Raw genomic sequence first — 21,636 nt, 5'->3', positions numbered from 1 at the left:
CATGAGAAATGCTGGGCTGGAGGAAGCACAAGCTGGAATCAAGATTACTGGGAGAAATATCAATAACCTCAGATATGCAGATGACACCACCCTTATGGCAGAAAGTGAAGAAGAACTAAAGAGCCTCTTGATGAAAGTGAAAGTGGAGAGTGGAAAAGTTGGCTTAAAGCTCAATATTCAGAAAACTAAGATCAGGGCATCCGGTCCCATCACTTCTTGGTAAATAGATGGGGACACAGTGGAAACAGTGGCTGACTTTATTTTTGGGGGCTCCAAAATCACTGCAAATGGTGACTGCAGCCATGAAATTAAAAGACGCTTACTCCTTGGAAGGAAAGTTACGACCAACCTAGACAGCATATTAAAAAGCAGCGACATTACTTTGCCAAAGTCCATCTAGTCAAGGCTATGGTTTTTCCTGTGGTCATGTATGGATGTGAGAGTTGGACTGTAAAGAAAGCTGAGTGCCGAAGAATTGATGCTTTTGAACTGTGATGTTGGAGAAGACTCTTGAGCGTCCCTTGGACTGCAAGGAGATCCAACCAGTCCATCCTAAAGGAGATCAGTCCTGAGTGTTCATTGGAAGGACCGATGCTGAAGCTGAAGCTCCAATACTTTGGACACCTGATGTGAAGAGTTGACTCATCTGAAAAGACTCTGGTGCTGGGAAAGATTGAGGGCAGGAGGAGAAGGGGACGACACAGGATGAGATGGTTGTATGGCATCACCGACTCAATGAACATAGGTTTGGGTAAATTCCGGGAGTTGGTGATGGACAGAGAGGCCTGGCGTGCTGCGATTCATGGGGTCACAAAGAGTCGAACACGACTGAGTGACTGAACTGAACTGAAAACATTGTACACATAATGGGGTTATATCAAAAGACACAGAAGCCAAGTTTAAGGTTTGGAAAAGTTTAGCCTCAAAAAATCTAATGACTAAATTGACTGAAACCTTAAAAATATAAAACTCTGTAATTATACCTAGGTTCAAGTTTTAGCTCTACTACATACTAAATATGTAAACCAGGCAAGGAAATTTCCCTTACCAACTGCCCAGTTTCCTCATTTGTGAAACAGAGACAATGATTTATATACCATAAGGTTCTTATAAGAATTCCAGGAGCTAATGCATGTAAAAAGCACATAAAAGACATGAGGAATTTTAATCATTATTACTATTAATAAGCTTTTGGAATTCTAATTCTTTCCATTCAGAAATTGAAATACTGATCTAGAGTATAATACTTGAGTTATGGCAGACCTATCAAAGATATTTTCTATACATGTTAATTTCCAACTATTTATCTTCACAATAAGCAAGAGTTAATGGGTTTAGCTTATTTTAAACACATCTCTCACTTCTGAAAACTATCATATGGAATCATGGTAAACCAGAGGGAGATATTGTGCATTACAATAACCCAATAAGCTGACTTTAACAAAGAAGTACATTCAATATGTAATTCACACTATAAATATTAATTTACCCATAACTTACCCAAGAACATTTAGGTGTAAATCAAGATATATCTAATACTATGGCTGATGTAAATCATGAAGTCTATGATTTACTCCAAATATTCCAGCCCCACCCCCAAATAAATAAAATACAACAAAAGGTTAATAATTTCTTACATCTACCTGATGGGTTTATTAGTGTTAACTGCATTATTCTTACAAACTCCCTGCTTGTCTGAAAATGTTCATGATACATACAAATACAAGAAGCTTTAGTAACTAACCCCTTTGTTGTTTCATTAAATATCAAGTTAAAGGATTTCTCTAAATATTCTAGTACACAGATATATGAAACAGATGAACCATATTCATTACAGTCAAAATTCTGGTGCACAGAACCCAAAAAAAAAAAAATCACATAAGTTGCATCCTTCCAGAACTTTATGTTACAATTTTTTTACAATGTTATGTAAAAATGTTTCCATCTAATACTTGACTAGAAAAAATTTTCTACTGGAGTAAATTAGAAAATGGTCATGTAACTTACGATCAACCAGTTAATACTCATTTAAAAAGAAGTAACTAAAGCCTACCCCAAGGGATAATTCACACAGTAACAACACCAAAACCCAACTAATTATGTAGACAGTATAACATAACACCTAAGACTCGCTAGTGGCTGATTCATGTTGATGTATGGCAAAACCATCACAATATTGTACAGTATCCTCCAGTTAAAATAATTAATTTTTAAAAGTTTGATAATCTAAGTATGTATTGGCTTTTAAATACCAAATTTAAGTTCTTAGCTTTAAAAGCAGAAGTCTTTCCCCCTAGTTATCAGTAGTACTGATAACTGATTGGGGATCAGTAATTATCAGTAGTACCAATAACTGATAAGGAGAGTTCAAAGTATATGATCAAATAAACTTCAGCTAAGAAACAGAATCCAATTTAAAAAATGTATCAATTATGAATTAAAAATTATCATAATCACTGTAGTTTCCAAGACACTTTCAAAAGGTCTGCAAGGTCAAAACTAGTTTCATAATACTCTTTTATTGTGCTGACGTTTTCACTAGTCATGCAAAAGCAATGCTAGATGAGACCACTGGCACCTTGGCCCATATCAAAGCAGAGGCATCCGACCGTAGTAGTAGTCACTGACTTCTTCACTGCAATGCACTTGCAGTGAAAGAAGGTCGGTTTCACTGACAAATATCCTTGATAAAGCTAGACATAAATTAGAAAGATTTGCAAAAAATGTAAAACAGTAGTTCTCAGCCAGAGACAATTTTGTCCCACAAGGGATATTTGTCAAGATGGCACCCCACTCCAGCACTCTTGCCTGGAAAATCCCATGGATGGAGGAGCCTAGTAGGCTACAGTCCATGAGGTCGCAAAGAGTCAGACACGACTGAGCGACTTCACTTCACTTCAGGGCTAATTCTAGTTGTCACATCCAGGAAAACTGCTATTGGCATCTAGCGCATTGAGGTCAAGGATGCTGCTAAATACCCTGCAATGCACAGGATAGCTCCCCTCAACAAAGAATTATCCAGCCCAAAATGACAACAGGGGCAAGGCTGTGGGACCTTGAAGGAAAAGAATACCACTCTTCTCATTCTCACTCAACTCTTCTTTGGTGGGGAGGGGAGTCAGTTATTGTTCATAAAAATATGTGATTCATATTAGCCTATAATAGGTTTATTATTATAATTTGAAATGAATTAAGGGTAAACATTTTAAATAAATTATTATGTATAAAATAAGCTACAAGGCTATATTATACAACACAGAGAATGTAACTGATATTTTATAATAACTATAAGTGGAGTATGGGTTTCACTGGCAGATCAGCTGGTAAAGAATCCACCTGCAATGCAGGAGACCCCAGTTCAATTCCTGAGTCAGGAAGATTCCTCAAGTGGGACAGGCTACCTACTCCAGTATTCCTGGGCTTCTCTGGTGGCTCAAATGGTAAACAATTCACCTGCAATGTGGGAGTTCGATCCCTGGGTTGGGAAGATACCCTGGAGGGGGGCATGGCAACCCACTCCAGTATTCTTGCCTGGAGAATCTCCATGGACAGAGAAGTCTGGCAGGCTACAATCCATGGGGTCACAAAGAGTGTGACTGAGTGACTAAGCACAGCACAGCACATAAAAGGAGTATAATCCTTAAAAATTGTGAATCACTAAACTATCACACAATTGCACTCATCTCACATGCTAGTAAAGTAATGCTCAAAATTCTCCAAGCCAGGCTTCAGCAATGCGTGAACTGTGAACTTCCAGATGTTTAAGCTGGTTTTAGAAAAGGCAGAGGAACCAGAGATCAAATTGCCAAGATCCGCTGGATCATGGAAAAGGCAAGAGAGTTCCAGAAAAACATCTATTTCTGCTTTATTGACTATGCCAAAGCCTTTGACTGTGTGGATCACAACAAACTGTGGAAAATTCTGAAAGAGATGGGAATACCAGACCACCTGATCTGCCTCTTGAGAAACTTATATGCAGGTCAGGAAGCAACAGTTAGAACTGGACATGGAAAAACAGACTGGTTCCAAATAGGAAAAGGAGTACGTCAAAGCTGTATACTGACATCCTGCTTATTTAACTTCTATGCAGAGTACATCATGAGAAACGCTGGGCTCGAAGAAGCACAAGCTGGAAGCAAGATTGCCGGGAGAAATCTCAATCACCTCAGATATGCAGATGACACCACCCTTATGGCAGAAAGTGAAGAGGAACTAAAAAACCTCTTGATGAAAGTGAAAGAGGAGAGTGGAAAAGTTGGCTTAAAGCTCAACATTCAGAAAACTAAGATCAGGGCATCCGGTCCCATCACTTCATGGCAAATAGATGGGGACACAGTGGAAACAGTGGCTGACTTTATTTTTCTGGGCTCCAAAATCACTGCAGATGGTGATTGCAGCCATGAAATTAAAAGATGCTTACTCCTTGGAAGGAAAGTTATGACCAACCTAGATATAGCATATTAAAAAGCAGAGACATTATTTTGCCAACAAAGATCCGTCTAGTCAAGGCTATGGTTTTTCCAGTGGTCATGAATGGATGTGAGAGTTGGACTGTGAAGAAAGCTGAGCACCGAAGAATTGATGGTTTTTAACTGTGTTGTTGGAGAAGACTCTTGAGAGTCCCTTGGACTGCAAGGAGATCCAACCAGTCCATCCTAAAGGAGATCAGTCCTGGGTATTCATTGGAAGGACTGATGCTGAGGCTGAAACTCCAATACTTTGGTCACCTCATGCGAAGAGCTGACTCATTGGAAAAGACCCTGATGCTGGGAGAGATTGGGGGCAGCAGGAGAAGGGGACAACAGAAGATATGATGGCTGGATGGCATCACCAACTTGATGCACATGAGTTTGGGTAAACTCCGGGAGTTGGTGATGGACAGGGAGACCTGGCGTGCTGCGATTCATGGGGTCGCAAAGAGTCAGACACGACTGAGCGACTGAACTGAGCTGATACTTACACCTGTAACATACATATGTATATCAAGTGTAGAAAGTGTCAGTCACTCAGTCGTGTCTGATTCTTTGCGACCCCATGGACTGTAGCCAACCAGGCTCCTCTGTCAATGGGATTCTCCAGGCAAAAATACTGGAGGGAGTTGCCATTTCTTTCTCCAGGGATCTTCCCAAGCCAGGGACTGAACACGGCTCTCCCATACTGCAGACAGACTATTTACCCACTAAGCCACCAGGGAAGTCCACATGCATATAGCTGATAAGTACATCAACTATACATCAATTCAAAAAACAAAGTAAACATTTTTTTAAAGTTTCAGTTTTAATATGCAGTACAGTATGTATCAACAGGTTAATTAATCCACATAAAAATTATTTGGGGTCTTCAGTAATTTTTGACAGTATTAAAGGAGTCCTGAGACCAAAAGTTTGAAAATCACTGAATTAAAAGAATGGTATAACTAACCAAATATTTTAGAGAATGTAAAGAGAATTAAAAAGTACTCCAAAGGAAAATGCACTCATTTGAAGTGTATTATGGATGACCAAAACAAAACAAACATAAACCTCTATAAAACCAAATAGTCAAAAAGAAAAATCATGATACACCAGCAAAGGACAGACCTGCCTAAAAAACAAAACAATCCATACACACAGAGCCCACCATCAGTAACAACAAAAAACATTAAAAGTACAACTCCGTACCCGGGGTATGAGGACTTGCTGGACTGAAAGATGGCTGATACAAATCTTTGGTTGGCGTTGGAAAAGCCTCTTTCCCTTGGCGCTGACTCATCCTTCCTGGTGTCAGGTGTTGAGTATCGTCACTGTTTGCTACCACAGCTCAAGGAAAGAAGGGAAAAAGAAATTAGTACTTAAGTCACAGATTTACATAACAGCATAGTTAATAACATGGACTAGAACTGTGATTCGGAGAAGGCAATGGCACCCTACTCCAGTACTTTTGCCTAGAAAATCCCATGGATGGAGGAGCCTGGTAGGCTGCAGTCCATGGGGTCGCTAGAGTCGGACACGACTAAGCAACTTCACTTTCACTTTTCACTTTCCTGCATTGGAGAAGGAAATGGCAACCCACTCCAATGTTCTTGCCTGGAGAATCCCAGGGACAGGGAAGCCTAGTGGGCTGCCGTCTATGGGGTCACACAGAGTCAGACACGACTGAAGTGACTTAGCAGTAGCAGCAGAACTGTGATTGACATGGCCTCAATGGTTATATTCATTTAGTCAACTCAATACTCTAATAATACTTTAATAAATTAAATTACTTTAATAAATAATTAATAAATGTTTTATTTTTAGTTTGCTATCAATTCAAGAGGAGTTTATAGTCATGCGTCAAATTACACACCTCATAAAAATGAAAACACATATTCTGATAATGAAAGGTCCTCCAAGGTTTACTATCAACCTTTCATTGTGTTACTGACTCTATATATTTGCCAACAAAGCAATAAGCAAAAGACAATGCAGAAGACATACAAATGGTCAACAAACATATGAAAAGACAGTCGACCTCACTGGTAATGAGGAAACATTCCAGTTTACAGCAGCATAAAATGGCGTGGTGGTGGTGGGTTAGTCACTAAGTTGTGTCGAGCTCTCTGTGACTGGCCTGGACTGCGTGAACTCTGACCACGTGGACTGTGGCCCGCCAGGCTCCTCCGTCGACGGGATTTCCCAGGCAGGAATACTGGAGCGGGTGCCATTCCCTACGCCAGGGGATCTCCTGACCCAGGGACCGAACCCAGGTCTCCTGTGCTGCAGGCAGTCTCCTGCATTGCAGGTGAATTCTTTACCAGCTGAGCCACAAAATAGTATTTCATATGTGCTAGAATTTCTAATTTCCAACTTTCATGGAAAGTAGGTGTGATTCTTATTTTAAAGTTGGGGAAACTTGGAGGTTCAGAGATTGCCTTGCCTAAAACTAATACTGGTAATATTCTAACAAAGGACCATTTGGTTCAAAGTCTGGTTTCTTAAGAGCCTGCTGCCTCAATGATAAATCTAAATAGTGTTTAGGGCTTCTAGTCACCCGTCTGACCAAGCTACTGATAGAGGAAAGCAATGCCCAGTTCCAGAGAGGACAGAAAAGAAAAAATACTGATTGAAGGAGCAGGACAAATTGTGAGCAAGTCCACAGTGCCCCAGGATCTCCATTCTTCGATTTTTATGTAACTGTGCTTTCAGTCTACAGAAACCTTAAGCTTTATCTTGAGAGAGAATGATTCTGTCTTCAATCTAGATGTAATTTCAAATTTAAGCAGAACTTAGGCTGATATTTTTAATCACCATATCTTTCAAGGAAAATTGCTTCTTTAACATTTTAAACAGAAATTACCTTTAACATAATCATTAATGTACTTTTGATGGTGCTAAAGTTTTCAAAATTATATTTTAGCTCCTTAAATTTTAAAGTAAAAATTCAAAAATACTCTCACTTATCATCCAAGTAAAGTTACAAAGAATTTATTTTCCCATCAAATCAATAAAAAAGCATCCTATACTGATGACTACTAAATTTTTATCTCCTCCTAAAATCAAAAACTCACACATCAGTTGCCTGCCTGTATTACTTAACAGACATCTCAAATTTATCCACAACAGTCTTTATTTTGTTTATCCTCCAGATTTGCCTCTCTCCCATCTGTTTGGAGAAGGCAATGGCACCTCACTCCAGTACTCCTGCCTGGAAAATCCCATGGACAGAGGAGCCTGGTGGGCTGCAGTTAGTGGGGTCGCTGAGGGTCGGACACGACTGAGCAACTTCGCTTTCACTTTTCACTTTCATGCATTGGAGAAGGAAATGGCAACCCACTCCAGTGTTCTTGCTTGGAGAATCCCAGGGACGGGGGAGCCTGGTGGGCTGCCATCTATAGGGTCGCACAGAGTCGGACACGACTGAAGTGACTTAGCAGTAGCAGCAGTAGCATCTGTTAATGGAATCACTATTCTCCTCTTCCAGTTTCTCAGGCCAAAAACTTTAGACGTATTCTTTGATTTTTCTCTTTCTCTCACATTTCATACTCCATCAATCTGTGATATCTTTATCTTCAAAATTTATCTGGGATCCTCCTACTTCTCTGCACTTCCACAACCACTACCCTGTTCCAAGACACCATTACCTTTCCACGGATCACAGCAGCATATTTCTACCTAGTTTCTACCTGTATCATCTTGCTCCTTGCTTGTGTAGAGTTCATTGTCTGTACAGAAGCCTGAGCAATCTTTGAAACCATGAATGCAAAGAAGTAAAACTTGAAAACTTTTAAGAGAATATAAATTTGGGGTAGGCAATGATTCCCTTAAAAAGACACACGAAACACTCACCAATAAAGAAAGCGCAAGGTGGGGGTGGGGATTAAGAATTAACCTAATCAAAAGATAAAAAGAAATTGGGGGAGGGGAAACCAAGAGATTTGTAACACATATAATTAACGAAGAGTTGGAATTCAAAATATGTTGAAAAAAATTCCTGTAAATCAATTAGAGAAGGATCAAAAAGGTAAAAGAAACACAAGGGTAAAGGAATGCATCAAAAAGAATGCCTAAGAATAAATTTAACCAAGGAGGTGAAAGACCTGTACACTGAAAACTGTAAGACCCGAGGAAAGACACTGAAGAGCACAGATACAGATGGAGAGGTGCACTACATGATGGACCGGAGGAGCAACACTGAAATGTCTACACCTCCCAAAGCAGTGCAATCCCTCTCAAGATTCCAATGGCAATTTTTTTTTTTAACAAAAACAGAAAAAACAATTCTAACACTTGCATGGAATCACAAAAGACCCCAAATAGCCAAAGCAATCTTGAAGAACAGAACCAGAGGCATCATACTTCCTGATCTCAAATTATATTACAAAGCTATGGTAATCAGAACTCCGTGGCACTTGCATAAAAAGGCACATAGATCAATGGTACAGAACTGAGAGCCCAGAAATAAACCTATATGTATATGGTCAATTAGTTTCTGACAAAGGAGCCAAAAACATACAACAGGGAAAAGGCCAGTCTCTTTCATAAATACTGTTGGGAAGCCTGGACAGCCACACACAAGAGAAACAAACTGGACCTCTATCTTACTGTTACAAAAAAATTAACTCAAAATGGCTTAAGACCTGAAAATATAAAATTCCTAGAAGAAAACTAGAGGTGAGCTCCTTGACATCAGTCTTGGCAATGATTCTTTTAGATTTGACACCAAAAGACAATAAAGGCAAAAATAAAGAACTGAAACTACGTCAGACTAAAACATTTCTGCACAGCAAAGGAAACCATCAATACAATGAATGGCATAAAATGCTTGCAAATAGTATATCTGATAAGGGGTTAATATCCAAAACACATAAAGAACTCTTATAGCTCAATAGTCAAAGTATACATGAAAGGATGATCAACATTACGATTCATCAGAGAAATGCAAATCAAAAGCACAGTGAAGTATCACTTCCCACCTGGTAAAATTGCTATTATTAAAAAGATAAGAAATAATAAGTATTGATGAGGATGCAGCGATAAGGCAGCCCTTGAGCACTGTTGGTGGGAATGTAAACTGGTACAGTCATTATGGAAAACAGCATGGAGGTTCCTCAAAAAGTAAACCTAAAACTACCATATGATCCACCAGTTCTACTTCTGGGTATTTATCCAAATGAAATGAGAACCCTAATTTGAAAAAGATACACGCAGTCCATGTTCATTGCAGCATTATTTACAACTGCCAAGATATGGAGACAGCCTAACTATCCCTCAATGGAAGGACGGGTGAAGACAATGCGGTGTATATATAGTCAATGGAATGCAACTCAGACATAAAACTGAGCTCACAGATACAGAGAACAAACTGGTGGTTTGCCAGAGAGGGGGATGGGGTTGTGGTTGTGCAAAATGGGTCAAAAAGTACAAACTCCCAGTTATGAAATAAAGAAGTCATGTGGATGTAATGTACTGCATGGCAACTAGAGTTCATACTGTACTGCATATATGAAATGTGCTAAGATAGTAAATCTTTTTTTTTAATTGAAGTGTGAGAGTGCAAGTCACTCAGTTTGTGTTCGACTATACAGTCCTGGGAATCCTCCAGGCCAGAATACTGGCGTGGGTAGGTAACCTTTCCCTTCTCTGGGGGACCATCCCAATCCACAGAGCAAAGCCAGGTCTCCCACATTGCAGGCGGATTCTTTACCAGCTGAGCCACCAGGGAAGCCCAAGAATACTGGCCTGGGTAGCATATCCCTAGAGTGGGTAGTCTATCCCTTCTACAGCAGATCTTCCTAACCCAGGAACTGAACTGGGGTCTCCTGCATTGTAGGTGGATTCTTTACCAGCTGAGCTACCAGAGAAGCTTCCCTTGTGGCTCAGCTGGTAACTGAACCATAGCTTATAATGTTTCGGGTGTACAGCAAAGTGACTCAGTTATATATCTACCTATATTCTTTTTCAGATTCTTCTCCATTATAGGCTATTACGAGAGTACGTTTTAAAAGCTGTCATTATAAGAAAAAAAACTCTGTAACAATCTATGGCGATGGATGCTAAGTAAATTTACTGTGATTATCACTTCATAGTATATACAAATATGGAATCATTATGTCACACACTGGAAACTAATACAATGTTGTATGTCAATTAAACATCTATTAATGTTTTTAATTAAAGAAAAATGGTAGGAAAACATGAACAATTAGTTCATGGAAGAAGAAATGCAAACGGCCCATAAATGTACAAAAAGATTTTGATCCTCCTTAGTAATAAGGGAAAAAAACAAATCAAGATCACAATGAAATAAATATTTTATACTCAGTAAAACTGAAAAAAATTAGTAAGTCTGATACTATCCAATGATGGTAAGGATATGGTCAGCGAGCCAACATACGCATTGCTGATGATAGAGTATGAACTGACACAAGCACTTTGGAAAACCACTTAGGTCTTATAACATTGAAGTTTAGCATATTCTATGGGTCCAAAAATTCCACTTTTAGCTTTATACCTGGAATGTGTATACCAAAAGACAAGGATAAAAATGTTCATAGCAACACTGTTCATAATAGCAAAAATCAAAATAAATATTCATAAACTGAAAACAATATGGATTCATATATTGAGGTATACGAATATAATGGAATAGTATGTAGCAGTAAAAGCAGATGGTCTTATCTATACCCAGTAACATGGCTCAAACTTAGAAACACAACGTTAACTACAAAAAACAAGTCCTAGAAGATGACATAGAGCGTGACGCCATTCTTGTAAAATTAAAACCCTAGTAAAATTTAGTGATACATATGTGACCTAAAAATAACCAAAAAATATATTTTTGAAAAAGCAACGAATAAACAAAAACAGCAAAAATGAATTAACCATCACCCCTGGGAGGACAGGCACAGCCGTGAGAGATTCAAGTTCTTAAGTCAGTGGTGGGTTCACTATGTACTCACTGTATGAATATACTTCATAATTTTCATATGCTTCATATAATCTTTTGTAGTATTAGTACATTTAAGGCTACTTCAAATACATTATAAAGGGACTTCCCTGCTGGCCCAGGGGCTAGGACTCCACACTCCCAAAGCAGGGGCCCAGGGTCAATCCTAGAAAACTAGATCCCACATGCAAGCAACTAAGAGCTTGCATGCCTCAGCTAAGACTCGGTGCAGATAAATAGATAAATATATATAAAATACATTATCAGAACAGCTAACAGAATTAAAGCGTGCTTTAGTATTTCATCAGAAAGACACACGTAAATAAGTCTTAAATAACTTGACTATATAAAAAAAGAAATACAAGTGCAAATTTAGTTCTATTACCTCTTGCTAACTCCTTACTAAGGTATTACTGTTTATAATTTTGATAACGTTGAAATGAGAGGAGTTGTAGAAATAGCAACATATGGAGTATATTTCCTTATAAAAACCAGGAAGCCTATTTTTCTATTTGTTTTTTCTTACATCATTCACAAACATTAACTATACAGAAAATTTGCATAATATAAAAATCATTTTGATGCCCTGCATCATTTGCACACTAGTAGAATATTTGTGTATAAACTCAGGAAAGACAGTGACTTTTTTTTTCATTTGTATTCTTTGGCATAAAACTGACAATAAATACTTGCTAAATGCCTGGATCAATATTTGACCAATGAATCACTACAGGATTCCAAAACAGTCTCTGGCGATGTAACCACCAGCCTCCCTGTCTAAAGACAGCATGACAGTGCCTTCTTCTGGTTCCGCTTCGTAATGAAAGGAAAGCAAAGCAAAGCAAGCAAAGCAAAGCAGCCTACTTTGCTGAATGTCATATTAAGATAGAAATTAATCACACTGGAATCATCCATAGTAATATAATTAACAAATCAGCTGTAACTTTTAAGGAGGATATGATTCTGTAACAACCATTCTTTTACTTTCTGAATTTAACTCATCAGTACAAAGTCAGGAGAATTTTACCAGCTTCAAAGTCTGGTTCTTGCCCTTAATCTAAGTAAAAACTACTAAAAAGAAGTTAAGTCTTTTAAAGTCATAAATAATCCCTTAGAAGAAATCCTAAATATGCCCTTACAGAGAAGATGGTATACCTTTTCTCAAATACATTAGTAATTTAAATATGTTGCTATGTATCTTTATAGTTTTTTCACTGAATAGCATAGATCCTAATGAAGAACTAAATAGAATTACATTTCACTCAAAATGATATATGGTCTATAGTAAATAACACAGCCACAGTCTTCTAATAGTTGGCAGAGTACAATACAAACTCTAATATGTAAATTACAATATAAACTCACCTCTAATATATGTTATATATTTTAATTCATATGTGCTTAAAATATATAACTATAATGAATGTCTTCTATTTCAAGTAGAAATTAAAGACCCCCATTTATAAAACCCAGGTCCTAAGAAGAACCACTTCAACTGATATTAAAAATGCAATTCTATTTCTAAAGTTCAGCAGTGACAATAAGTTCACGTGAGTCAACATCTAAATACATGAGGTAATTAAAGTAACTGAAAAATGCATTAAAAATATCTACCAGGTATCATAAGTAAGGCTGAACAAGAAAACGAAAACGTTTTGGGATGCGTATACTTTTTCTACTTCAAAAAACTTGTTTTAATTTTTTGTTATGTATTGGGGGATAGCCGATTAATGCTGTGGTAGTTTTAGGTGAACAGCGAAGGGTCTACTTTAAAATTTTACTACTCTAATAATGCCATGAACTACTCAATACTATGAATTGTTACAATTAGAATAAAAATGGAATTTTAGCATATTACTTTAAATTACCTCTCTCTTTAGAAAACAGAATTATAAACGTACTATATCCATTATCAGAGACAAACAGGGACTGATCTAGACCGAAGCACTTTGCCATTATCTCGCTGGGTCCCCTTCTTCAACCAGCGAGGAAAACGAGCCCCAAAGCAGTCAACTGACTTGCAGCAGTCACACAATTATTTAGGAATAAATACAAAAACTTCCTGAATCAATATAATTTCCACGTGGGTTTTGAACAAAGTTAAAACCTTTGATTTATAATGCAGCAATATTTTAATTGTTTGGTTATACTTAATTCAGTGAAATGATAGCTTTATTCTGATTTTTGAAAATCAGAAGATGGCTACTAAACGAGTAACCAATTCTAACTCCTTGGGTATACTTAAGATCTAAGCTTCAGACTCTTCATCTACAAAAATTAATGCTTTATTTAAATGATCTCTGAAGTTTCATTCACATCATTACGTTTAATATGTCACAAAGCTTTGAAAATTATGTATTCACAGGTCTAACTCTCCTACTAGTATATAATGATCCTTAAAGCCAAGGCACATGTTTTATTCATTGTGTATTCCTCAAAGCTAGCACCATATCTAGTCAAAAACAGATTTTTTTAAAACATAAATTTAAAGGATGTAGTTTCTAAATCCCTAGATAAAACAGGCTTCACTTATGAAATTACCAAAGTAAAAATAATTTTTTTCATAACCAGATTATCTATTACATAAAAGTTCTGACAAAAATAAAACCGTATTTCTCACTTCATATGGCAGTGACTTTGTTACACCTTGTCCAGCCTCAAAGTAGTCTGATCTGTGCTTTGTGATGATTGTAGAAAGGATACTATAAAAAAACATTAATTCATGATTTAGGAATTATGAATTTATAAATGGTCAATTAGATAACTAAGTAAATAATCCATCTTTAGATAATTAAGATGTAAGTACACAAACACTATTAATCTCAGAGGGACACTGACAACAGATGGGTACTGACTGACCATTTATAGTCTTTCTATTTCAATGCCTGGAAACAAAGTAGAAGACTCAATAATCAAACGGAAATACCATATACCTTTTATAAGTACACATCAAAATATTATCACGTCTGCAAATATGCCATTCAAACTTTAACTACTTACTTGATGGCCCAAGGACATCTTTGCTATCACCAAGAAGCTTTTAATGCAGGATAATTGAGCAGCAAACAAATAGAATCCAAACCAGGAAGAAGCAAAGTGTATCAGGATTGAAGCAGCAGTGAAACAAAAGGACAAGGAAAATAGCATTAGTTTATAAGTGGAAAGCACATGCTAATAATCATAATTTGCAAGGAATTTTCTTTTTCACACATAAAAAGACCCTGTCTTAGGCATTATCTAATGTCTGTTCTAATTTTGGAAAATGAAAGTAGAAAGAGAAAAATGAAATCACTCAAGTATTTTGTTTTGAAAATTACTCAAGTGAAAAATTACTTCCAATTACGATTCAAGGTATGGGTTAGGAGTGATTAAAAAATTATTTAGAAATGCAAAGGATAGCCAAAAGTTATTCATCCTTTAAATTCAAGTGGTATAAAAATATATAACACTCATGCACTATTAAATATTAGTTCTGCATGTCATGAAAACACTTAACACTATGTAGAAATTCAGTCTGTTTGTTCTACAAAAAGAAAGAAGGAGTTTACTGAGCACTTAAGTCAAGCATTGTGCAAAGAGCTTTTATAGAGACATCAACAAAGCGGCAAAAACCAAAGAGAAGAACAATAAAGTTAAGTTAGACAAAACTTTCCTAGGACCCACTACTATCAAGCATAGCATCTAGAGCTACTAGTCTCCCGGCAGATAGAAGATCAAATTCTTGAACGATTAACTTGCAATCAACCAAAAGAAACAGGAAAAATTGCTGACTGTTTATCTAGTAACTATTTTAATAAACAATATGACACTACACATCACCCACAGACAAGTGTTTTGGTCTCCCTTGGCAGGAAAAGAGTCCTTAGTTCTCTTCCCTTCATGGATCTGTATTAGAACTAAAGCAACAACAAAAACAAATAATTCCCACTGATGACACTATTGTTTGGTCTTATTTAAAGGAAATGGGGAGTCTTACTTAACTGGTTTTGCATTCACCCTTCAAAAAAGTTGCAGTTGTTTGCTTTGGGTTTGTGTTTCCCAGAGGGAAAATAAGCTTGGCCCTGTTACTTCCTAAGTGAAGGTTATTTCACAATACGTAAAATTATGTTCTAATTCCTCTAAAGGCATTTGCTTTATTTATTTTTCGGTAGCTGCCCCTTTAAGCTCATTCTTCTACAAACGCATTTCAGTTTCACTGATAAAACTAAAAAAAAAAAAAAAATACAGTTTTAGGGACAATGAAGTAATTGTGCTCAAATCCTTATTACTGAAATGGCCATGTTATTATAGCTAGCAAGCATGTGGAAAGAGATTAAAACATTTGTGGCAGGCAACTTCTAAAATGACCCTAGTGATCCCCACTTTTTGGTGTATAATTCCTTCTCTTTGAGCATACACTGGATGTGCTGAATTGCTTCTAATAAAGAGAATACGGCAGAAGTGAAAATGTCATTTCCAAAATTAGACTGTAACAAGACTATAACTTCCCTTTTGTTTGGGGTCTCTTTCTCTCCTCTCACTCTCCCCAAGACAGATCATCTTGGGGAAAACCAGCCACTGAGTCATGAGGCAATCGTGCAGAAAAGCCCAAAAAGGAAAGGAACTGAGGTCTGCCGACCAGCCTTCAGTGAGCCTGAAGGTGGCTCTTCCATCTCCCCTGACACCCTTAGCAGCAGCTCCTTCCCCAGTCCACTGACCATATGAAAGGTTTTGAACTAGAGACAGCCAGATTCTCTCAGATTCCTTACTCACAGAAACTGTAAGGTATTAAATGCCTGTTTTCTACCACTTAACCTAGGGATGATTTGTTACATACCAATAAATAACTAAGACAATACTTTGGAAAATTGAAGGAGGTTAGGAAACTCACAGAGACAACTATGGCATACTTTACAAATGCTTCACAGGCATCTTTGGAAAAATCCTCCTGTATTGATACAAATAACTATCAGCTTCCTTAGACTGACCTAAAGGAAACTTTAGGTAACTTCCTAAAGGAAAGCAATGGTTTCCTAAAGGTAACTTCCTAAAGGAAAGCAATGGTTCTAACCATATATACTTAGTCAAGAGTATTTAATTTCACAGGGCCAGTCACATTTGACGTTCTCAAGCTGGTCTTCTACTTAGGATAAAAGATTAAGTTCAATTTCATTGCAGAGCTGTATATAATTCTTAAATTATGTTGATTAAAAGCACTATGTCATCTGTGCAGCTGTACACCTTGCATTTTTACTAGCAGAAAAAAACCCTTAGCATATAAGCAACTTCTAAACAACTTATTTCAAAGTATGTTTTCTACAGTATTTGCTCAGGCATATCTGTGTCATATAAACCTGATTCTACTGGATTAACTCAGTATTTTTTGCAGACTGAGGCAAATCAAAGTAAACACTCTCTACTCTTATCATTGATCTATCATCTATCCATGGATCCACCCACCCAAATATTCATTCAGTACCTACTATACAGACAGGTATCATTTTAGGCACTGAGGAATAGAGCAGTGGACAACAAAAATTCTGCCCTTGTGGCAGTTACGTCTAGTGGGAAAGATAAAACAGTAACATAATAAACAAGTAAAATTTTGTTGTATATTATATAGTATAAACACTAAGGAAAAATAAGCAGAAAATGAAGACATATAAAATGTTAGAGAGATGGCGTTAAAGTTTTAGATAGGGTGGCCTAAGGAGGCTTCACTACGAAGTTAACTGAATAAAATGAGGAAACGTCCCATAAAGACATAAAGGAGCAGAGTACTCCAGGGAGCAGGAAGATCAAGATTAGAGCAGAGGACTTGGATGGGAGCAAGTCTGGAGAACAGCGAAAAGGTCAGAGGACTGGAATACAATGCAAGCAGGAGAGTGGTGGATGAAGCCAAAGAAGTAAAGAGTTGCAGGACTTTATGGCACCTAGTCAAGACTTTTGTTTTATTCTGGATGAGCTGGGAAGCCACTGGATGGTTCTGAGAAAAGCAGTAACATATATGAGAACGTTTTAACAGGACTGCTCCAGCTGCTGTGTTGAGAACAGATCAGAGGGATGAGGGTATTATCAGTTCAGAAGTTACAGCAATATTATAGGGGAGAGATGATGGAAACTTGGACCAAGATGGGCAAAGTGAGAGGGACAAGAAGTAGTTAAATTCTAAATATATTTTGAAGATGAAGTCAACAGAATTTCCAAATAGGCCAAGTATGAGGTAAAAGAAAAAAGGAATCAAAATGAAGTCAAGCGTTGGACTTTGAGCACCTGGAAGGATGGAACTGCCGTCATCTGAGATGGAAAAGACAGTAAGACAAGCTCATTTACAGGGAGAAATGTAACTACAATCATCCCTTGGTATCCAGAGAGAACTGGTTCCAAGATATCCCCCACCCCCACCCCAGGGCAATACCAAAATCTGTGGATGCTCAAGTCCCTTATTTAAAATGGTGCAATATTTGCATATAACCCATGTACATCCTCCTGTATACTTTATATCACCTCTAGGTTACTTATAATATCCAGTACAAAGTTAATACTAAGTAAATAGTAGTAAATACAATGAAAACGCTACAAATCCCACAGACGGAGGAGCCTGGTAGGCTGCAGTCCATGGGGTCGCTAGGAGTCGGACACGACTGAGCGACTTCACTTTCACTTTTCACTTTCATGCACTGGAGAAGGAAATGGCAACCCACTCCAGTGTTCTTGCCTGGAGAATCCCAGGGATGGGGGAGCCTGCTGGGCTGCCGTCTATGGGGTCGCACAGAGTCGGACATGACTGAAGCGACTTAGCAGCAGCAGCAGCATGTGGCAACTTCAAGTTTTAATTCTGGGACTTTCTGGAATTTTTTTCCCCAAATGTTTTCCATCTGCAGATGGCTGGATCCATGGATGCAGAACCCTCAGTTTTATATGGAGGGCCAACTGTCTCTCAGTTTGGAACAGGTTAAGTTTAAAATGTCTGTCAGACATCCAAGTCAAAATATCAAGTAGGCAGCTGGACATGCAGACCTGCATGAACATGTACGTGTACAGGGAATGCTTTAGGCTGGTAAGGAAATAGTATAAATTATGGTATGTGTGAGAGTTAGGGTATATGATCTGAATGGCTTCATCACAGGAGATTAAAAAATACTCCAGAAACAGGCACCAGAAAACATATATTATAATGGAACAACAATAGAGCCAAGAGTTACTCTGAAATATTACAAACAGAAGCAGAAGACACAAGAAGACACTTATTCACTTCATCCCAGAAGGATGTGATGTAGATAAAAAGGCACTAAATTGAGACGCAAGTGAAATCATCTCTCAGAATTGTTTGCAAGTGACGCTAATTGGGAAATGAGATCTTATTAAAGATTACATATTAATTTTACCAAGTAACTGAAATAACTGAAGACTTCTACACACCACTGGCCTACACACTACACTTCTTATTCTTACTGCTTTTAGGACTTGGGCTTACTTTGTGCAGTTCCATGTTGTGTAACACACAAATAAAGACAATATGAAGATACTGATGTTGAAATGCTCTGTACAAGTACCTTTTACAGATGGCTAACAAATACATGAAAAGATGCCCAACATCACTCATTATCAGAGAAATGCAAATCAAAACCACTGTGAGGTACCATTTCACGCCAGTCAGAATGGCTGCGATCCAAAAGTCTACAAGCAATAAATGCTGGAGAGGGTGTGGAGAAAAGGGAACCCCCTTACACTGTTGGTGGGAATGCAAACTAGCACAGCTACTATGGAGAACAGTGTGGAGATTCCTTAAAAAACTGGAAATAGAACTGCATAATGACCCAGCAATCCCACTACTGGGCATACACACCGACGAAACCAGAATTGAAAGAGACACGTGTACCCCAATGTTCATTGCAGCACTGTTTATAATAGCCAGGGCATGGAAGCAACCTAGATGTCCATCAGCAGATGAATGGATAAGAAAGCTATGGTACATATACACAATGGAGTATTACTCAGCCATTATAAAGAATACATTTGAATCAGTTCTAATGACGTGGATGAAACTGGAGCTTATTATACAGAGTGAAGTAAGCCAGAAAGAAAAACACCAATACAGTATACTAACACATATATACGGAATTTAGAAAGATGGTAACGATAACCCTGTATGCGAGACAGCAAAACAGACACAGATGTATAGAACAGTCTTTTGGACTCTGTGGGAGAGGGTGAGGGTGGGATGATTTGGGAGAATGGCATTGAAACATGTATAATATCATATAAGAAAAGAATCGCCAGTCCAGGTTCGATGCATGATACAGGATGCTCGGGGCTGGTGCACTGGGATGACCCAGAGGGATAGTATGGGGAGGGAGGAGGGTGGGGGGTTCAGGATGGGGAACACGTGTACACCCGTGGCGGATTCATGTTGATGTATGTCAAAACCAATACAATATTGTAAAGTAATTAGCCTTCAATTAAAATAAATTTATATTAAAAAATAAAATAAAATAAAAAACTAGCCACTCTTCTTGGCTTTTGCTAAGAGAACCAAAATACTACTAATATTTCAAAAAATCCAGGAACTTCTCAGCTTGTTCAGAAAAAGACCACTAAGGTATGATAGAACAATGTCTTCTCTCTGAGCAGCTCAGCATGTTTACCATCATTCTCTGAACAATGTCCACAGTCATCATCTCAATTTTTTTTATCATTTAAATAAATCTCTACTTCAGCAGAAAGCATGAGCTGACAAATAATAAAAGAGTAAAATGCCTAGAATTTTTTAACTTAGAATTCATTAGTATATTGTATACATAGTATATACTAACAGTACTTTAAAGAATGAAATATAGCCATTATCTAAATCTTTACTGATTTTAGCTTAAAAATTTCAGGAAAAGAGCATAATGCAAAAAATGTGATTTTATTTTAAAATATTTCTAAGTATTTGCCATGTCATCCATAATTAGCATAAAACTTAGGATCTTTAAGAAAGATAAAGGGAGAAGTAGAAACTCATAATGGTGCCCTTCATTCTGAGAAACCCCTCAGTCCTAAACTATGTAGGACAGATGGCCACTGTCTGTATATATAATACAGAAACAATACCAGGGGATCTATGGCTTGCTTCCATTGCCTTTAGCACAGCAACTCCCCCTTTTACCGATTTGACTTAAGTTTGCCTGGAAAATCCCATGGACAGAGGAACCTGGCAGGCAACAGTCCATGGGTCGCAAAAGAATCAAACATGACTTAGCGACTAAACAACAAACAACAAAAAAATCTGTTGAGCTTAAGAGAAAGTCCAAATAGCTTATCAACCACTGATAGGAGCAGAGTTCAAAATAAACTCGCAGGCAGATGGCACCTCTTTCCCCAGTACTGCTGATCAAGCTGTACTCTTGAAGATTGCAGAAGCGATCCTGCTCCCAGATTCTGGGATTCTGGGCTCCCAGAAGCCACAATTCTAAAGAAGGGTTATATAAAGCATCTTAAGACTGCTCTCCTTGGCGTTATCTTCAGCTCTTAGAGTAAGCAACTTTAGTGAGGAATATACTATGCAGCTGAAATCTTTTTGTCCTATAAACAGGACTCATTACACTTAAAATGAACTTTTTCATATTCCTACAATCATCTGCAAAACACACATGTTCACATTTCATTCCTGAGTTTTGCAGGAGAGATTTTAAAGGAGTATTTTTCTGGGACTAGAGTTTATCACTGTTAGAGAATATGATCCAATCTGCCAGGCAGTTAGTTGCATTTTTGATACGGCAATTCCACTACTAGGAATGTATACTAAGATGATCATTCAAAATGTTTAAAAAGATGTGTTCAAAGATATTTATCACATCATTTATAGTAAATGATATACTTAAAACATGGAATTAAATAAATGATAATATATTCACATAATAAAATACTATGTAGTCATTATAGTTTGGTTTTATTTTTTCAGGGACTGAAAAACATCCATTACATATTGGCTTTTAAAAGTAGGTTATATTGAATCACTTTGTTGTATGGCAGAAATTAACACAACACTGTAAATGAACTATACTTTAGTTAAAATAAATTTTTCTTAAAGTACTGATATAGAATTTGTATGCTATGACCCCACTTTTATAAAATTTTATGTGTAAGATATACACGTGAATACACTTAAAAGTGAAAGTCGCTCAGTCGTGTCTGACTCTTTGCAACCCCATGGCCTATACAGTCCATGGAATTCTCCAGGCCAGGATACTGGAGTGGGTATCCTTTCCC

The 21,636-nt window shown here is 37.5% G+C and overlaps 1 protein-coding gene across 5 annotated transcripts in view; it reads right to left on the bottom strand.

The window, feature by feature from the left end:
• The window catches only part of OSBPL8 (oxysterol binding protein like 8), a 166,853-nt gene that overhangs the window by 68,992 nt on the left and 76,225 nt on the right, over positions 1-21,636 (bottom strand). For 3 of the 5 annotated variants that reach the window (XM_070370982.1, XM_070370983.1, XM_070370984.1), the window contains one exon: positions 5,661-5,798. In XM_070370982.1, coding sequence (XP_070227083.1) covers positions 5,661-5,751 — 91 coding nt within the window. In that variant the 5' untranslated portion in view covers positions 5,752-5,798. Of the gene's footprint in view, positions 1-5,660; positions 5,799-14,403; positions 14,441-21,636 lie in introns of all 5 variants that reach the window. The other 2 variants (XM_070370980.1, XM_070370981.1) reach the window with 1 other exon arrangement.

Source organism: Bos mutus, chromosome 5, assembly GCF_027580195.1.
Source record: "Bos mutus isolate GX-2022 chromosome 5, NWIPB_WYAK_1.1, whole genome shotgun sequence".
Lineage (NCBI taxonomy): Eukaryota > Metazoa > Chordata > Mammalia > Artiodactyla > Bovidae > Bos > Bos mutus.
This window is presented reverse-complemented; position numbering and strand designations above follow the sequence as displayed.